The sequence below is a fragment of the Colobus angolensis genome, unplaced genomic scaffold, assembly GCF_000951035.1.
Source record: "Colobus angolensis palliatus isolate OR3802 unplaced genomic scaffold, Cang.pa_1.0 Scaffold126, whole genome shotgun sequence".
Classification (NCBI taxonomy): Eukaryota; Metazoa; Chordata; class Mammalia; order Primates; family Cercopithecidae; genus Colobus; species Colobus angolensis.
The window spans coordinates 9,444,725-9,462,822 of NW_012113808.1; the positions used below are offsets into that span (position 1 = coordinate 9,444,725).

General features: G+C 38.8%; 1 protein-coding gene across 2 annotated transcripts in view; it reads right to left on the reverse strand.

Moving 5' to 3' along the window:
• Window positions 1-18,098, reverse strand: part of NME7 (NME/NM23 family member 7) — a 236,397-nt gene that overhangs the window by 23,353 nt on the left and 194,946 nt on the right. For both annotated transcript variants that reach the window (XM_011933423.1, XM_011933424.1), the window contains exon 11: window positions 14,479-14,586. In XM_011933423.1, the coding sequence (XP_011788813.1) occupies window positions 14,479-14,586 (108 nt within the window). The remainder of the gene's footprint in view (window positions 1-14,478; window positions 14,587-18,098) is intronic.

Genomic DNA, 18,098 nt, shown 5'->3' on the forward strand with positions numbered 1-18,098 from the left:
AAAATTTGTATAATTAAAAACACTTTTTAAAAGAGAGAGACAGGGTCTTGCTGTGTTGCCCTGGCTGCTCTCAAACTCCTTGGTTGAAGCAATCCTTCTGCCTCAGCCTCCCAAAGTGCTGGGATTACCACAGCACCTGGCCCAATTTTCTTTAACATAGATAAAATCACCATTCGCGAGACTCAACTAGTTTACATTCCTCTTTGACCTATGAAATGTGATATATATTTTCCATATCAAGTTTGAATAAAATTATCAAAGACTCCATAAGCAGGTGCAACTTAGCCCAGTTGCTCCCAACCACCAGATGGTGAGGGTCTAGGATGACATTTCACTGCTTTCTGGCAAAATGGGAAAAATGAGGGCAACAAAGCAGTGATGAAGCAAGGGTTGGCAGGAGTAGCCCATCCCGGGGAAGGGACAGTATTTTCTCACTGACATTGTTTGGAAGTGCCTGTTTATGGTGATAATGAAAAGCAGACAAACTGTTAGTGGATTCTATTACTATTTTAAAATGATCTACAGAACATGCAACGCTGCTCTGCCTGTGCCTGAAGCTGACTGCTTCAACCATCACGCCTTTGGCATGCCATAGCAATAAAGTGAGCTTTAGGTAAAGCTGAATTTATTCAGTTGAAGAGACAGTCCATTACTCTATGATAAAATGCTGTTGGTGATTAAATGTCCTTTTAAAACAAAACGATGATGATGGGAAACATATTTTTCTAATGTCTTCATTTGTTAAGTTTTAAAAACTTTATTATTATGTCTATCCCCAAAGTGGGTTTTGTTACTGTTTAGTTTTTTTTTTTGAAATGTTCTAGGTCTGTGAAATCCCAAATCTGACAACAGCTTGACAAAAATTAATCAAGAGAACAACTTGACTTGATGGAGAGTACACTGCGTTTTTTGGCTTAGAACAGTGGCTCTCCAAGTGTGGTACTCTAAACCAATAGCATCGCACTAACTGGGAACTTGTTAGAATGCAAATTCTCAGGCCCTGTCTCAGGTCTACGAACTAGACACTCTGGAGTAGAGCCCAGCAATTGGTATGTTTAAAAAGCCCAGCCAGGCATGGTGGCTCACATCTGTAATTTCCAACAGTTTGAGAGACCACCGTGGGAGGATTGCTTGAACCCAGGAGTTCTAGAGCAGCCTGGGCAACACAGGGGACCCTGTCTCTACAAAAAAAAAAATTAGGGGGGCATGATGGTAAATAACTGTGGTCCTAGCTGCTAGGGAAGCTGAGGAGGGATCACCTGAGCCTGGGAGGTTGAGGTTGCAGTGAGCTGTGATCATGCCACTGCATTCCAGCCTGGATGACAGAGTGAGACTCTGTCTCAAAAAAATTAAAAAAATAAAAAATTAACAAGCCATCCAGGGAATTGTGCTACTGTTTGAGAACCATTTTGCAGGGAATAGGTAGAGAAGATGCAAAAAGTGCTGAGACAAAATGCCTGGAGATTCTTAAATGCCCCCTATAAGGTCACTTTTAGTCCAGTGATTGTGTCTATTTATTTTATATGTATTTTCCATAGTTATTAATTAACCAATTTATCCAAAATAAATTAATCTAAAATAATCCTAGAGTCTTTGGCAAATGATTTTATAAGTGCCTATATAAAGTGGGATAAATCATATTAAATATAGTCCTTAAGTCATTAAGCTTGTTACTTTTCAGATTCAGAAGGCAGCCTGTCTGAAGAAAGGTGGAGCTGGCACTGTACTTGAGAAACAGAAAGACCTGTGAACCTGTAACTCCCTGTGAATCTAGCACTGAACATATGCCCCCACTATGATGGGATATAGGAGGGAATGTGAAATTGCTCCTTATCCAAGACTCGTTTATCTGAGAAAACAACCAATGCTGATGAAATACTAACTGGGTCATAAAGAATTACAATTTGATAGCTTAAGGTCTCTTATATTTTCATGATGTTTTTATGATGAATGTAGAGACTTCTGAAATATCAGATTTGAGAAGGAAGAAAGAATCCATGCAAACCATTCGCTTTCCACATGCACATATTTCAGGTTTTACTTGAATAAACAGCAATGAAAGAAGATGCTGGTGGAAGTGGCCTTTTTAATTGATACATAGTAATTGTTCACATTTTGGGGATGCTGTAGTGGACTTTTCTGGCAACTGGCAGGTGGAAGGAATGGAGAGATGTACTTGAAAATGGGGCTCACTCTCATCAGGTCATTGAGACATTTCAGGCATATAAAAAGAGAGAGGGTATGGAGGTACTGTCCCCATTCATGATATATTCCCACATGCATTTACTGAACAGACTAAAAGCCTGCAATATGTTAGCAGCTGGAGATATAAAAGTCCCTGATAAGCCCAGGCCCTCAAGGCACTTACACAACCCACAGGAAGAACGACAAGACTGGGTCCCCTGTACACCTCTGAGCCACATGACCTGCTAAATAGTGAGTGCAGATTTGATCAACCTGCATATAACTCTTTTAAGCTGCAAGAAACCCAGGGCCTCTGCTCTTGTTACCCTCAGCATCCATGCAATGCATGCATACCACATATCTCAGGCCTCTCCTCCTCCCAGGGAGGGCAAACGGCAGCCTCAACATTGAGACTTCCCCCCCCAAAATCTGGGTAATCAATCAGGTCATGGTTGGCTGCTTCCAGAGAAGCCAAAGACTCCCCCATTCAGAGACTGGGACTCCCTTGGAAGTGTAACAACCCTTGGCTACAGTTAAATCCATCTAGAGAGGCTATAGATCCCTTCAAAGTTAAGAGGCTGCTGCTGCTTCCAACTGTCAGTTAGGTCCTGAAAACAAAACAATCCCTTTGCTGGCCTGCTCACAGGGTCTAGGCTTTCCTCAAAAGCAGAACCAAAGCCGACTTCTGAAAAGTCTGGTGTATGATGCTTTTTTTGAGAAGTATCTGTTCATGTCCTTTGCCCACTTTTTAATGGAGGGTTTTTATTTATTTATTTTATTTTATTTTATTTTGGTAAATTTAAGTTTCTTATAAATGCTGGGTATTAGACCTCTGTCAGATGCAGAGTTTGCCCAAATTTTCTCCCATTCTGCAGGTTGTCTGTTTACTATATTGATAGATTCTTTTATAAGTTAAAAAGAAGTCTGGTGTGCGCCTACTCTCTGGGACACTGGTTTCTTAATGCTAGTTTAACCATCAGCCATATCAGAATATCACAATCACCTGCAACATAAAATACAGTAGTGTCCCCTTATAAGTGGGGAATATGTTCCAGCTCCCCCAGTAGAGGCCTGAAACTGTGGATAGTACTGAACTCTATCTATACTATGTTTTTCCATATATATGAGATAAAGTTTAATTTATATATTAGGCACTATAAGAGGTTAACAATAAAATAGCATAATTATAACAATATACTGTAATATTTCATCATACTACTCAGAACAGCATACAGTTTAAAACTTTTTATTTTTTGATTTTTCCAACCTGCTCTTTAAGGTACCACACAATTTAAAATTTATAAACTGTTTATTTCTGGAATTTTCCATTTTATATTTTTAGACCCTGGTTTACCACGGGTAACCGAAACTGGGAAAAGTGAAACCATGAATAAGGCGGCTCTACTCTAGATACAAGAAGCTCATGCCAGACCTCCTTAACCAGAATCTTCTATAATAGGGCTCTAGGCTTACATAGTTTTAAAAAAACTCCATAGGTGATTTTAATGCAAGCCATTGATTGGGAACAGCTGCACCAGGATGGTAGTTCTCAAATTTCATGGGCATCAGAAGCACCTGGAGGGCTTGTTAAAGCACAGACTCCTGGGTCGAATCCCCAGAGTTTCTAAGTCAGCTGGCCTACAGTGGACCCCGAGAATTTTCTTTCCCCTAAGTTCTCAGGTGATGCAGCTGTTCTGGAGCAGGGAGGACACGTAAGAATCACCGCACTAGGGATCAGCAGGGGCCAGTTCTATTGGAAGCCTGTTTACTAGCTAAATGCCTCTTGTTGACCACCTGGAGAAGATACTGCTTTTTACCTATCCAGCATTCATTCTACCTTTCTTCCTTCTAACAGTATCTTGGTTTTTGCTAGCGGGAGCAATGTTCCCAACTAACAGAACTACATTTACTCACTTCCTTTCTAAAAAGGGGTGGCCACGGTACTAAATACCAACAACAAAAAAAATCATAACCAGAAGCTGTTGGGTGAGGGCTCTGGTTTTTGGAAAAGGTGGGTGAGGGAGGAAGTATTAGCTCAGCTGGCACTCTTCCCCTTTTGCCCTCACTCTTCTTTCTTTATGCCTGGAAAAAAGAAGTGATAACTCAAGTTCTGACAATCATTCTGTGGCAACAAGGCAAAAAGCACATACTGAGGATGATGACAGTACCAAGGAGAAGGAGACTGGGTGACTGGTGGTATTAGGGAGCTGCCATACCAGTCCCACATGCCTACCTTCAGATCTCAAATTATGCAGCAGAAAAATAAAAGTTCTCATTTTTAAAGATTATTTTAGGGTCTCTATTTACTAGTGACTAGAAAATTAATTATTAATTTGTCACACCCCAAACCACCAAAATGGAGGCCATTATATTCACCTCTTTTCTCCCATCCTGCTGTTCTCACATGGCTCTGAGATTCTTCCTCCCTTCCCCAATCTCTAACTATTCCTATTGCTTTCTGCAGAATTTCAGTGCCATTGTAGACTCCCTTGAAACTTGAATCTCTTCATAGGCCTCTTAACCTTAAGTGAAACTTGGATATCCCCTAAGGGCATCAATTCCTTGGAGTCCTCAGGAGAAGCATCTCTGGCCAGGAGGGTAGGAACAGTTTTATCCTTTGTCCCAGTGCTACTTTAAGACCTCCTCCCCTTATATAGGAACTCCTGACTTTTTGAGAGTTATGCCATCTAGCTAGACTTTTTCTCCTTGTTGCTGTCACACCTTTGGTTCACAAACTTCCCTCATTTGTGAAAGACTTCAGACTTTGAGTCACCATTTTCCTCTCCTCCTAACCATGATCTGAGGTGATTTCAATGCCAATCAACATGAAAGCTTCTCTCAGTTCCTAGACTTACATATCTCTAGTAACTGATACTGATCTCCTCTCCACACTGGCTACCACCTTCCACACCCTGAACCATATCATCCATTACCATGGAAAGCTCCACTTCTGAAGTGTACCATGACACCGCTCTTTCCCTGTTATTCCTGGGGTCTCTGTAGGTACCTCAGAAAAACATTCAGTCCCTTGGCCCATCTACTTTCTCCCTTTCTTCAAGCACCTCCTGCCATCACATCTTTCCTTGTTTATAACTTTAACTACAGTTGCTAACATCTTCAATTATCTTTCCTCATCGTACCCTCACCCCTGGGCCAAACTGCTCACCAGAAAATAATAACATCATAATACATGTGATCTCCTAAGTCAACTGAATTGTAAATGCAACCCATAAATATATATTCTGTCATCAGCACTTTCTCCATGACCACTTCAAACTTTGTCTACTATCTCTTATTCAAGACTTCTGGTGCCAGATGTTTTGGAATTTACAATAATAACCTGGAATACATAGTATATATTATATAATACTCCAAGGGGTCTGGGAAGTCACTTATCATCAAATACATTAGTATTTTTACAGCAGTGTGAAAAGTCACACTAAATAGGTTAAATAAAAATGATATACATTAAATGTTTTGTCAAGCTACCGAAACAAAACTGTTTAATACACAACTTGATATAAGATCAGGTTAGGCTTTACCATTCAACTTATGAAAAAGCTTTGGTTTTCAGACATTTTTAGATTTTTAGATCACAGATAAAGATGGTACTATCATGTTTGCTTGCGGATAGGCATTAATCTGGATTCATTCTCACAGGCTACCCTTTACATCCAGTTAGTCTCTGAGGCTGTCTGTTCTACCCCACTAAATGTCTTTTGAAGTTCACTGCTTCTGGCTATCCCTTCTGCCATAGTAATTCAGGAAACCACAATTTTCTCCTGAATCACCTTAATAGACTTTCACCTAGTCTCTGTCCCTCTAGACTCCACCCACTTGTTTCCCCCGCCTGACCCCAGGGCCCTTTGATCTGTTCTCTACACTGCAGCCAGAGTGACCTCTATAACACAGACATGACTGTGCTATTCCCGAGTAAAGCATTTATTTGGATCCCTAATGGCCTCAAGATGAAGTTCAGTTGTCTTAATATGACTTTACAAGGCCCCTGCTGACTTTTCCAGCTTTATCTCTTGCCATTTTCTACCTCCTGGGCAAAGCCCCAGTCTTACTGCACTATTTTTAGATCTCTAAGAGAAAGTTGTTTGCTTTTGTATTTGGACAAGTTGTTCCCTCTTTGACAATGTACTAGTAAAAATCACAACTCTTCTTCTTTCAAGATAGAAACTAAAACTAAAGATAAAGTATGAGTGTCAGTATGTGCAGAGGCCTGCGTTAATCATGGCCAAGAAATTGGGGCCTGTCCAATCATCTTAGTCACCCTGCACCTATGTTTATTTCTGATTAATCCTAGATTCACTATTTTTTCCCCCAGAGTATACCAGAATAAGAATACATGCAGAAATAATTATGTATCCAAATTCAGATTTGTTTTGATCAACCACTTATGAAACTGACTTTGCAAAGATTATGACAGTGAGAGGAGTCTAGCATAGCTGACTCGGTCTTGCTTCTGGCCTCACAGGCTGGCTGTCTTCACTCTTTCCTGGGTGTCAGCCAAGCTCACCATGAGAGGAACTTAGTCTATAGTTTAACTTGAAAGTAACAACTAACCCCTTCCTGGCTCAGAAACTGAAAACTGCCTTTGTAAAACTAATGGAAAGCCGCAAGATTAAGATTATGGGAGCAGCCTGAATGCTGCTAAAATGTATACGTAGGTTCTACAGTGCTTTACTGCTCAGGGGTCATGTGGTCCAGAGGTCACAAGATTTGTGATTTCCCCAACTGATCCCATAGGTAACATCACCATCATAAAACCTAAGACTGGTCTTTTGAGATGTTTTTTAGATGTGCATTCTGGCAGCTGATGGACCTCACTTGGACCCTGACTTATGACTCAACTGATCCTGTGGCCCCACCCAGAGGTAGACTCAGCACAAGAGGACCGTTTTCTACATCTCTATGATTTCATCCCCAGTCAGTCAGCAATACCCACCTTCCTAGCCCTTGCCCACCAAATTGTCCATAAAAACCTTAACCTTTGATCCTTTGGGGAGACTGATTTGAGAATAATTCCATCTCTTATGTGGGTGGCCTCTTTTCAATTAAAATGGTAACTTCAATAACACAGTCTTGGTGAACTGATTTTCTCTGTGCAAGGGGCAGGAAGAACCTGTTGGGCAATTACACTTATACATACAATTAAATATTTTATATGCTTTTTAAAATTTTATAATCACAAACATGATATCACCAAGTTATAGAACATTTAGACAAAAAAAACAGGAAAGACCCATGTTTTCATCATCCTACAAAATATTTGCTATACATAACTGTCTCCTGAAAGGTAAGCTCTGTGAGGATAAGAGCCTCATGTATTCTATTTACGGCTGTGTCCTCAGTGAAGTGTTTTAATGTTTAAAAAATATAAATACAGGCCAGGCATGGTGACTCTCATCTGTAATCCCAGAACATTGGGAGGCTGAGGCTGGAGGACTGCTCAAGCCCAGGAGTTCAAGACCAGCCTGTGCAACATGATGAGACCCCATCTTTACTAAAAAAAAAAAAAAAAATTGTTTGGGCATGGTCGCACAGCTTATAGTCCCAACCCCTTGGGAAGCTGAGGCAGGAAGATTGCTTGAGCCCAGGAGGTGAAAGCTGCAGTAAGCCATCATCACGACATTGCAATCCAGCCCAGGAGACAGGGTGAGACCTTGTCTCAAAATAATAATAATAATAAAAGTACCTAAATGAATGATTGGCCTATCATTTTGGTATACTGAATTAAAATGTGAACATACTTGAATTTTCTACCATATGCCCATTTAGCAAGATTAAGGTTCTCAGTTTTAGTACATGCAAAGTTTTGGTTGTTCCCATAAGAGAAAATCAGAAAAAGAAGGTCCTTGGAAAAGACCACAGGTTTGGAGGTAAAGCGAAAGGCAAAGAAGTAGATATTTTTTCTCCACATACAATGATTCCCAAAGATATGTTTTTCAATGAATCCTGGGGAAAGATGAAGGAAGTGAGGAGAAAGTAAAACTGACTCTCAAAAGTATCACTGGTGACATGAGTGAGATGACAACTGACACTGAAGTGGAGAAGAGGGGAGGCGTACACGAGGTTGAGTCATAACATCACAAAGGCATCATTCATTTTCATAGACAAGAGCCAACAAATGACTTCTTGTATGAGTAATGTATGCCATACAGCAAAATAAATTTGCCAGTATCTTGTTAGAACTGTAGGTGGAAGCCATCTAGAAAAATTTCTGATGAACCAAGGGATAAATGGATCAATTAAATTAGAATCTCTACTTGTTATCTTTAAAGATGTTAAGGTCATGAAAGTCAAGGAAAAATTCAGAAACTGATATAGATTGAAAGAGACTAAGGAGAAAACTAAATGCAATGCATGGGCCTGACCTAGATCCTTTTGCTAACAAAGAACCTTATTGAGACAATTGGTGAAATCTGAATGGAGTCTAAGGATTAGATGGTAGTAATAAATGAATGTTGATTTCCTTATTTGGATGCTTGTAATGTGATTATGTAAAAAAAAAATGCCCTTTTATGTTAAAAATACACACTGAAGGATTCAGAAGTATGCACATTATATTGATGACATACTCTCAAATATTAGTAAAAAAGTTTATTGTACCCGCAACATTTCTAAAAGTTTAAAATTGTTTTAAAAAATTAGAATCTTGGCCAGACGCAGTAGCTCATGCCTGTAATCCTGCCACTTTGGGAAGCCAAGGTGGGTGGATTACAAGGTCAGGAGATCAAGACCATCCTGGCTAACATGTCAAAACGCTGCCTCTACTAAAAATACAAAAAATTAGCCGGGCATGGTGGTTTGCACCTGTAGTCTCAGCTACTCGGGAGGCTGAGGCAGAAGAATAGCTTGAACCCGGGAAGCAGAGGTTGCAGTGAGTCGAGATTGCACCACTACACATCAGCCTGTGCGACAGAGCGAGATTCTGTCTCAAATAAATAAATAAATAAATAAATAAATAAATTAGAATCTCTGGGAGTGAGTCTGGACATCAGTATTTAAAAAACTGGTGAGGTGATTCTGATGTGTAACCAACGCTAGGAAACACTGTTACAGAGTCTTCATCATCACCAGAGAAAAAAGGTGACCCACTTTTTCACTGAGTGCAAAAAACATAATTTATTTAACTAAACCCTTCCTTTCTTTCAAAAATCACTTATTGAAGAGCTTTTATATGCCAGGCAAGAAAAAAATCTCTTCCCTATGTGTATTCACAGTCTCACACGAGCAAACAGACACTGTGCTGTAATAGTATAACAATAATTACTACTACCATTTGTTGAGCAATCACTATTTGCTAGGCACAATGCTATCTGATAGGGCAGGTACTGTTATCTTTGTTTTACAGAGTGAGGAAACCTGTGCACAGTGAGATGAGTAACTTGCCCAGGTGTACAGAGCTATTTTGACTCTTGGCTACACCACTATAGTATAGGAAGGCAAAGTGCTGTGAAAACACACATACGGACTGATGCAGACTATGGGTGCCATAGAAGGTTTCTTAGAGGAGGGAAGGTGGGATGTATCTGTAAATATGCATATTATTTCCATTGTTAATGATCACAAATACTCCTTCCATGAACATCTGTGCAGGTAACTTTCCATTTTGTAGTCCTGCTGCCACTCTCTTCCTTTGCTTAGATTCTAAGAAGTAGAATTCTGGGACAGAAGTTATAGAAATACTCCAAAGCTTTCAATATGTTATGCCCATAGTTGTCACCAGCTTTATGAGGGTATCTACTTTACTACAGCATTGCCAGCAGTGGGCATTATTACTTCAAAAATTCTTTGCCATTAATAGAAAACTAGTATTTGATTACTCAGCTGAACATTTTTCCATCAATGCTGTCTTTAACACATAAATTTAAGATCTTTATAGTTACAACCAGCAGAGTATAAGAGAACATTAACAGTGAAAGAACATTCTAGAACGTCTCATATTATAAATACCATAATTTATTCCTATAATCACAAAATTGGGTCACAATTAGCAATATTCAAAGAAAACAAATTTCAGTATTCATGCTAAGATCTTTGACCTCTCAAACTTACTATGAATTCTAGGAGTACAGCAGAAATGAGTTGTTTGATCCTATCACAATCCAGCAAGTAAAACATGTTCTATAACTGTTTGCTATAAAAATAAATAAATAAATAAATAAAATAATGGATAATGACAAAATATAAACTGAAGCCATACTTTCTGAGAGAAGTAGCATGTTCCCCTCTTTCTCTTCTGGCCATATAAATAGGATAACAATATATTCCAGTTTGCATGTTACAGTTCTGGTTTATGCCTCTTGTCCTAACATCTTTTCTGATTAGAGCTGCCTTTTGAAGTGTGTTTAATTGGGCAATAAATTGTATGGCCACTCTGCATGTACAGAATGTCCCCCTAATGAAGAGCTGATCTTAGGAACAAAGTGCTCACTGATCAGACAACTTGTCTTTGTGTCACTCGGATTTTCACTTTGAAGACCTATAGCCAGATACCTCAGTTGGCTTTTACGTATTTTCATAGTATTTTATCATCTGAAGCCAAATAATAATCTGAAAGTAGTTAACTGATAAGGGCATCCTTGACTATATCAGCACTCTTCATTTCATTTTATTGATAAAAGAAGTGAGGCATGGAAAGAAAATGTGGCTTATTCAAGCTCACATCAAGTAAAATAATCAGCCATATGAGAGGAAGCTACTGAAGCTCTAACTTATGATTTTTGATTAATTATCTAAACCACACAGTCATTAGTATGCAATGAAATCTCCAGTGTAGTTAGATCAGAAAAATTTCAATCATTTAGTAAATGGCTTTGCAAACTACAGGCAGTAATAATCTATTTCAAATGATATGAGCAAAATCATAGGCATACCTTAGATAATGCTTTTTCCTTTTTCTTTCTTTTCCCTCAGTCCCCCTTGGATAATATTTTTAATGGGTATAAATTTCATGGTTAATAATATTTCAGTCTCATTGAGTAAAAGTCTCTGTTCAAACCTAGTTGACAGGTCTAAGCTATCAGAAGGTGAGGAAATACTTATTTATAAAATAAGTGAAAATTTTAAATAAACATTTATCTTTTTGGTTATTAAAAAATAAAGCTTGTTACATTTTTACATTTCACAAGTATGTCTAAATTTCATACAAAGATGCATAATAGATAAGGTTTTACAAATATCTTGGATTATATCAGAAAATCTTAATGGAGCTAATGAAGTCACTTCCTATAACAACAACAAAGAAACATGGGGGTAAATTTAATAGACTATGACTAAGAACCATATGAAAAAAAGTGACTCTACTGCTTGCATAAAAGGAGAGGCATACCATATATGAAGTTGGAGAACCTCACTATTACAGATATGACATTTCCATATAATTTATGAACATATTGTAACGTCACTCAAGATCCCATTTGCATTTTGTAGGGGTGGAGTAAAGACCTCGGTAAAAAATCATTTAAAGTTCATTCGGAGGTTGGCTGGGCGTGGTGGCTCATGCCTGTAATCCCAGCACTTTGGGAGGTGGGTGGATTGCCTGAGGTCAGGAGACCTCAGGCGAAACCTCATCTCTACTAGAAGTACAAAAAACACCTCATCTCTACTAGAAGTACAAAAAATTAGCTGCGCGTGGTGCACGCACCTGTCATCCCAGCTATGCAGGAGGCTGAGGCTGGAGAAATGCTTGAATTCAGGAGGCGGAGGTTGCAGTGAGCCAAAATCGCACCACTGCACTGCAGCCTGGGTGACAGAGCGAGACTCCCTCTCAAAAAATAAATAAATAAATAGATAAAATAAAGTTCATTTGGAGGAATACATTTTAGGGACTAACTAAGAACACTTTTGTAAAGTATAAATAAGCTATAATAATAAAAACAGTATTTTGCTGGCACAGATCAATGGAATAAAATAGGAAGTTCAGAAACAGGTAAGGATGTATATAAGTATTCAATAAATGAGAAAGAACAATGAAAGGATGGAAGGATTTAACCCATTTAGCCATGGATTTAGCCATTTAAATAAAATGTTTATTATTAATAAACAATATTGTGATAGCTGGCTAAATCCATACCTCACACTATATGTCTAATAAATTCCAGGTGGATTGAACATTTCAATGTATGAAAATGAAAACAAAATATTTGGGGAAGGCTTTTCTATGTACAACTTCCAGGACATAATTTTTTTTTAAGACTAATAGATTTGTTCACATAAAATATAATACTCATTAAAATAAATGTGTATTAAGGATACCAGCCATTTTTCTGTCATTTATAGTATAATCACTTACATTTATTTCTTTTTAAATTTCATTTAGCTTATTTTGACACAAAAATTTTAAAATCTATAAGAAGTTAAAAAAAATTTGTATTTACAGTTTCCTTCTTGGATTTTGGTATATAAATGACTTTCTTAACCCTAAACCAGACCTATTTTCATTTATATTTTCTCAGAATTCTTTCATTGTTTCATATTTTATGTTAATTTAAAATATGAGAGATAAATATGGCTGTCTCATATTAGTTGTCTGGCTTAGGGATGTTACTTAACCTCTCTGAGTCTCAATTTCAGTTTCCTAAAAAAACAGATATAACAAATACCAGCCTATTGGAATTGTTATGGCAATGAAAGGAAATCATTTATACAACACATGTGTCATGGTAGACTCTGGTTAATAAAGGTGACCAAAACGTTAGCTATCACTTTTAGTGCTATTGTTACAGTCAGTAGCTAGTCGGGTATGAGCAGGGCAGGAAAGGGCTCCCACACCTCACACCAGGAGTATCAGGAGACCATCAGGTGATGGTCAGGTGGTTGTTAACTATCTGTCTGAAGTAATAATTGGTCACAGCTGGCACCAGGGAAAGGCGATCTCCTAGTAGATCGAAAACACCTAAAACTGGTGACAAGTGGCTTCCCAATAAGATCTCAGGAGTTGGGCGAGTGGTCAGAAGTAATGCAAGACCTTGGAGGTATGCCACCATATAAAAACTCCAAGTCAAAAGGTCAAGCCATACACTTGTCTTTCAAGTCACCCGCTTGGCCCTCTTCCAAGTGTACTTTCCTTTCTTTCGTTCATGTTGTAAAGCTTTTAAGTAAACTTTCACTGCTGCTCTAAAACTTGCCTCAGTCTCGCCTTCTGCTTTATGCTTCCTGGGTTGGATTCTTTCTTCTGAAGAGGCAAGTACTGAGGTTGCTGCAGACCCCTATGAATTGCCATGGGTAACACTATCACACTGTATATTAGACTCCTCCCCCGCCCTTTTAGAGGCAAAGTCTCACTATGATGTCCAGGGTGGAGTACAAGGGCTATTCACAAATGCAATCATAGCACACTGTGGCCTTGAACTCCTGGCCTCAAGCAATCCTCCCACTTAAGCCTCCCAAGTAGCTGGGACTCCAGGTGCATGCCACTGAGCCTGGCTGGACTTCTTAATTTCATTGGAAAACAGCTGACCCTTGAACAGTGTGGAGGTATGGGGTACCTATCCCCTGCACAGTGGAAAAATCTATGTATAACTTTTGATTCCCCAAGAGCTTAACTACTAATGCTGTTGACCGGGAGCTTCACTATTAACAAAAAGTTGATTAACACGTAAATAGACTAGTATCTACCTATATGTTACGCATTCATAATATACATATTTTTTCTTTTATTTTTGATATTTCTAGGCTACAAAGTTCACCCTAGAGTTTTTTCAAATTGTCACAAATCTCCAAAAAACTTTCTAATATATTTATTGAACAAATGAAAATATAAGTGGCCCAGCACAGTTCAAACGTTGTTCAAGGGTCAACTGTATGTATTTTCATGACTAGCAATCTATGGTGATGGTATAGTCATCTGATGTAAAAACAAGTTTCACACCATTTAATTATTTTAAAATCATAAGGTATGCCAACCAGAAAAAATATCTAAATTCTTTGAAGGCTATACAGCATACTACAAATTGGTCTTTGAAAGCTGCAGCCCAAAATCATCAGGTGGCCGAGGAACAGAGTCATCCAAGAGGAACATTACACACCGGGACCTGTCAGTGGGTGGGGGGCTGGGGGAGGGATAACATTAGGAGAAATACCTAATGTAGGTGATAGGTTGATGGGTGCAGCAAACCACCAGGGCACGTGTATACCTATGTAACAAAACTGCACTTTCTGCACATGTAACCTAGAACTTAAAGTAAAATAATAAAACAAAAAGTTTTCTTACACATCAGAATTTCTGAGATAATTTATGAGATTGAAATATAAATAGGATGTTTACCTTTGTTATCTTACCTCTAATAGGCCATCCTCCGGCAGATCAGTACAGTGAACAGCATTCTGGATCTTAGTTTTACCAAAGATTGCTCTGAGAGTTCCAGGGCGTAAATGCCGGGCAATTTCCTATTAAACATACATTCACATATAGATTAAAGTTAGTCATATGGTATAAATAAGAAAAACACTAGCTATATGAAACACTAACTTATTTATGAAATACATGTTATATATAGACAGTGCTTATAAGAGTTTTTCTGTGGCCCAATGTAAAGTCTGCTTTCATCTACGTCGGGGAAAAATAATAGTTGCATTTCTTTTTATCAGTAGATTTTGGGAATCACACCAAATGTGAAGCTAGTTCATTACTGTGAAAGACTTGTATTTTATAAAGACAGTACAGATCTTAACAACTTTGATTTAAAATGAACTAATTTGATGCTATCGATTTCAAAATATTTTTTAAAAATGTTAGCTGTATCAACTTCATCTTTAGGGGGAAAAATATGGTCACAAATAGCCCTGAATTTAATGAGGGTTAGAGAGAGGCAAGGGAATGATAATGATGTACAAAAAAATTTAAACTGAGTAAGGCAGGAAGAGAGGACCTAGGGGATAAAGAGGTAATCGACAATGAAAAGGTGGATCAATGAATTTGAGCTCCTAGTGGTATGGGATAATTATTGAGATCAGTATGTTAGAGGAAGAGAGCTGGAAAGTTAGAAGATACTTGAGATTGAGATTACTGTGGGTGGGAGGAGATAGGGCTACAGTGATTGATAATGATCAGTTTTAAGGCATAACCATGGCTAAGGTTAGTTTGAGGACGAGAATGTTAGAAGAAAGAAGAGCAACATATTGAGAGGCCAAGTTAGTAAGTGGATCATCTCTATGAAAGTGGAAATCAGAAAGAATCATGACAGGTATAGCTTAGGTTGCAAAGATTCAGAGCAGCATTCACATTTGTGGTTCCATCACTTAACGATGTTTTAAAGGCATGCATTTATTTAATTACCTAAGTTTTATGTGCCAGGTTTCCAACAAATGTCAGCTATAAATGTATTACATTTAGAAAAAACATTTTGATACAGCAGAACATAAGGATGTCTTCATATTTCATATTTATTACTTTCATTCTGTTCTCCACAATTTTTCTAGCAAGTAAGTATCCAATATTAAAAACCTACTCAGCTGGGCATGGTGGCCTACACCTGTAATCCCAACACTTTCAGAGGCAGAGGTGAGTGAATCATTTGTGGTCAGGAGTTCGAGACTAGCCTGGCTAACATGGTAAAGCCCTGTCTCAACATGGTGAAACCCTGTCTCTACAAAAATTAGTTGGGCGTGGTGGTGCGTGCCTGTAATCCCAGATACTCAGGAGGCTCAGGCAGGAGAATTACCTGAACTTGGGAGATGGAGGTTGCAGTGAGCCGAGACTATGCATTGCACTCCAGCTTGGGCGACACATCAGACTCCATCTCAAAAAACAAACAGAAGACTTACTCTGTTTATATAGTGGGAAGCTGTCATTTTGTGACATAAGATGTAATTTATGAAATTGTGAAAGGTGAGTACTCATGTTCTTTTTCTTATTTCTGGTCAGAGAATAAAACACTTTTAAATTACTCAGTTTCAGTAAACTATTTGATCAGAACTTATTCTCTCTCAAATTTTGTTTGATGGCCAGGTTCATGCCTATAATTGGCACCTTGGGAGGAGTTTGAGAGCGGCCTTGGCAACACAGAGAGACCCCATCACTACAAAAAATACAAAAACTGGCCGGATGTAGTGCGCACCCCTGTAGACCCAGCTACTTGGGAAGCTGAGTGGGAGGATGGCTTGAGCTTGTGAGGTCGAGGCTACAGTGAGCCAAGATAATGCCACTGCACTCCAGCGTGGGTGACAGAGCAGGACCCTGTCTCAAAAAAAAGAAAATTTTATTTAACTTGCACTACATTCATTAAAATATTACTTTCATGTAAGTGTCTGCTACATGCACAGCACTTGAAATCTGAAGAGGTTCATGTGTGTTGGCCTAGCGCGGTGGCTCATGCCTGTAATCCCAGCACTTTGGGAGGCCGAGACGGGTAGATCACCTGAGGTCAGGAGTTAGAGACCAGCCTGATCAACATGGTGAAACCCTGTTTCTATTAAAAATACAAAACTTAGCTAAGCATGGTGGCGCGCACCTGTAGTCTCAGCTACTTGGGGGGCTGAGGCAGAAGAATGGCTTGAACCCGGGGGCTGAGGCAGAAGAATGGCTTGAACTGCGGAGGATGCAGTGAGCCAAGATTGCGCCACTGCACTCTAGCCTGGGTGAAAGAGCGAGATTCTATCTCAACAACAACAACAACAACAACAAAACAGAGAGAGAGATTCGTGTGTGTGTGTGTGTGTGTGTGTGTGTGTGAATATAAATGGGATTGGTTGTTGGTTCCTGGGGTGGTTGTTAATATCTAATCATATTGTATTATGGTCAGAAAATAAGGTCTCTTCCATCTGTCTTTGAAGGAATTTTGTATCCCAACACATAATGAATGTTAGTGAGTATCCCACTGTGTTTAAAAACATTGTCACAGGTTGCATTCCCTGGGAAACCAACTCTGAAGTGGAGATACATTTGCAAAAAGTTTGCTGGTTGTGGCCTTAGGATCTACACTTGTGGGGAAGTGAGGAAAAGAGGATGGCCTCAGACAATCCTACACAGAGCTCTGGAGCTGCAATGGCCCTTCAGAGTTGTCCTCAATGGAGACAAAGGGGTCAGGCCTTTATCCCCCAAACTGTTAAATTACTAGATGTGGGTCATTCCAGGGAAGGGGATATGACCTTGGGCAAAGTGACTTTCTTCAGCAGAGGGCAATTCCTGGAGAGAGATTTTGTAGATTACTGTCAGCTCCTGCCACTCCCAGCAAGAATGAGCATTTCAGTTCTAAAGGGCAGAGGGACATCTGAGTGGCTCTCCACAGAACCAGTATGCACATTTGTACACACACACATATATATATGGCACTTTAGACTACTGCAATCTGATTACCGTTCCCTTTAGGTAACTATTTTTGTTTTTCTTTCTGAAAGGTTTTGCACTCTCTCTTTAACTAGGCCTTTGTCATTTACCAGTCACTCTGTTCCATACTCAATGGTCCAATTTAATCTAAGATATACATCTTCAGTCAGCTTCTACTATTTATTATTTTCTCCTCCATTTTATCTCTTCTTGCCTTTATTTCTATAAGAAAGATGTTGAAATGTCTTAACTCTCCTTTCTCTTTTACAGTCTCCATGTAATTATCTTTTTGTGTTATACTCTCGGAGAATAACTCCATTTGATCTGCTGCCTCACTAATTTGCTTTTAAACTGGGCCCACTGTGCTATTTTATTTATTTACTGTGTATTTTAACAACTTTAACAAATAGGTTTTTAATTTCCAACATCTATATATATTTTTTCCCATGGATCCAATATTCTCTTAAGTCTTTCTGAGGAAACCGACTCTTCTATTTGATGGTCTGGTTTTGTTAGCGCTATTAATTTGCTTTGTTTAGTTTTAGGTTCTGTCGGTTGAGTTTTGTGTCTTCTTTATGACATTCGTAAACTTTACATGGTTGGTAATTCCTGGCTGTTTTTTTTTTTTTTTTTT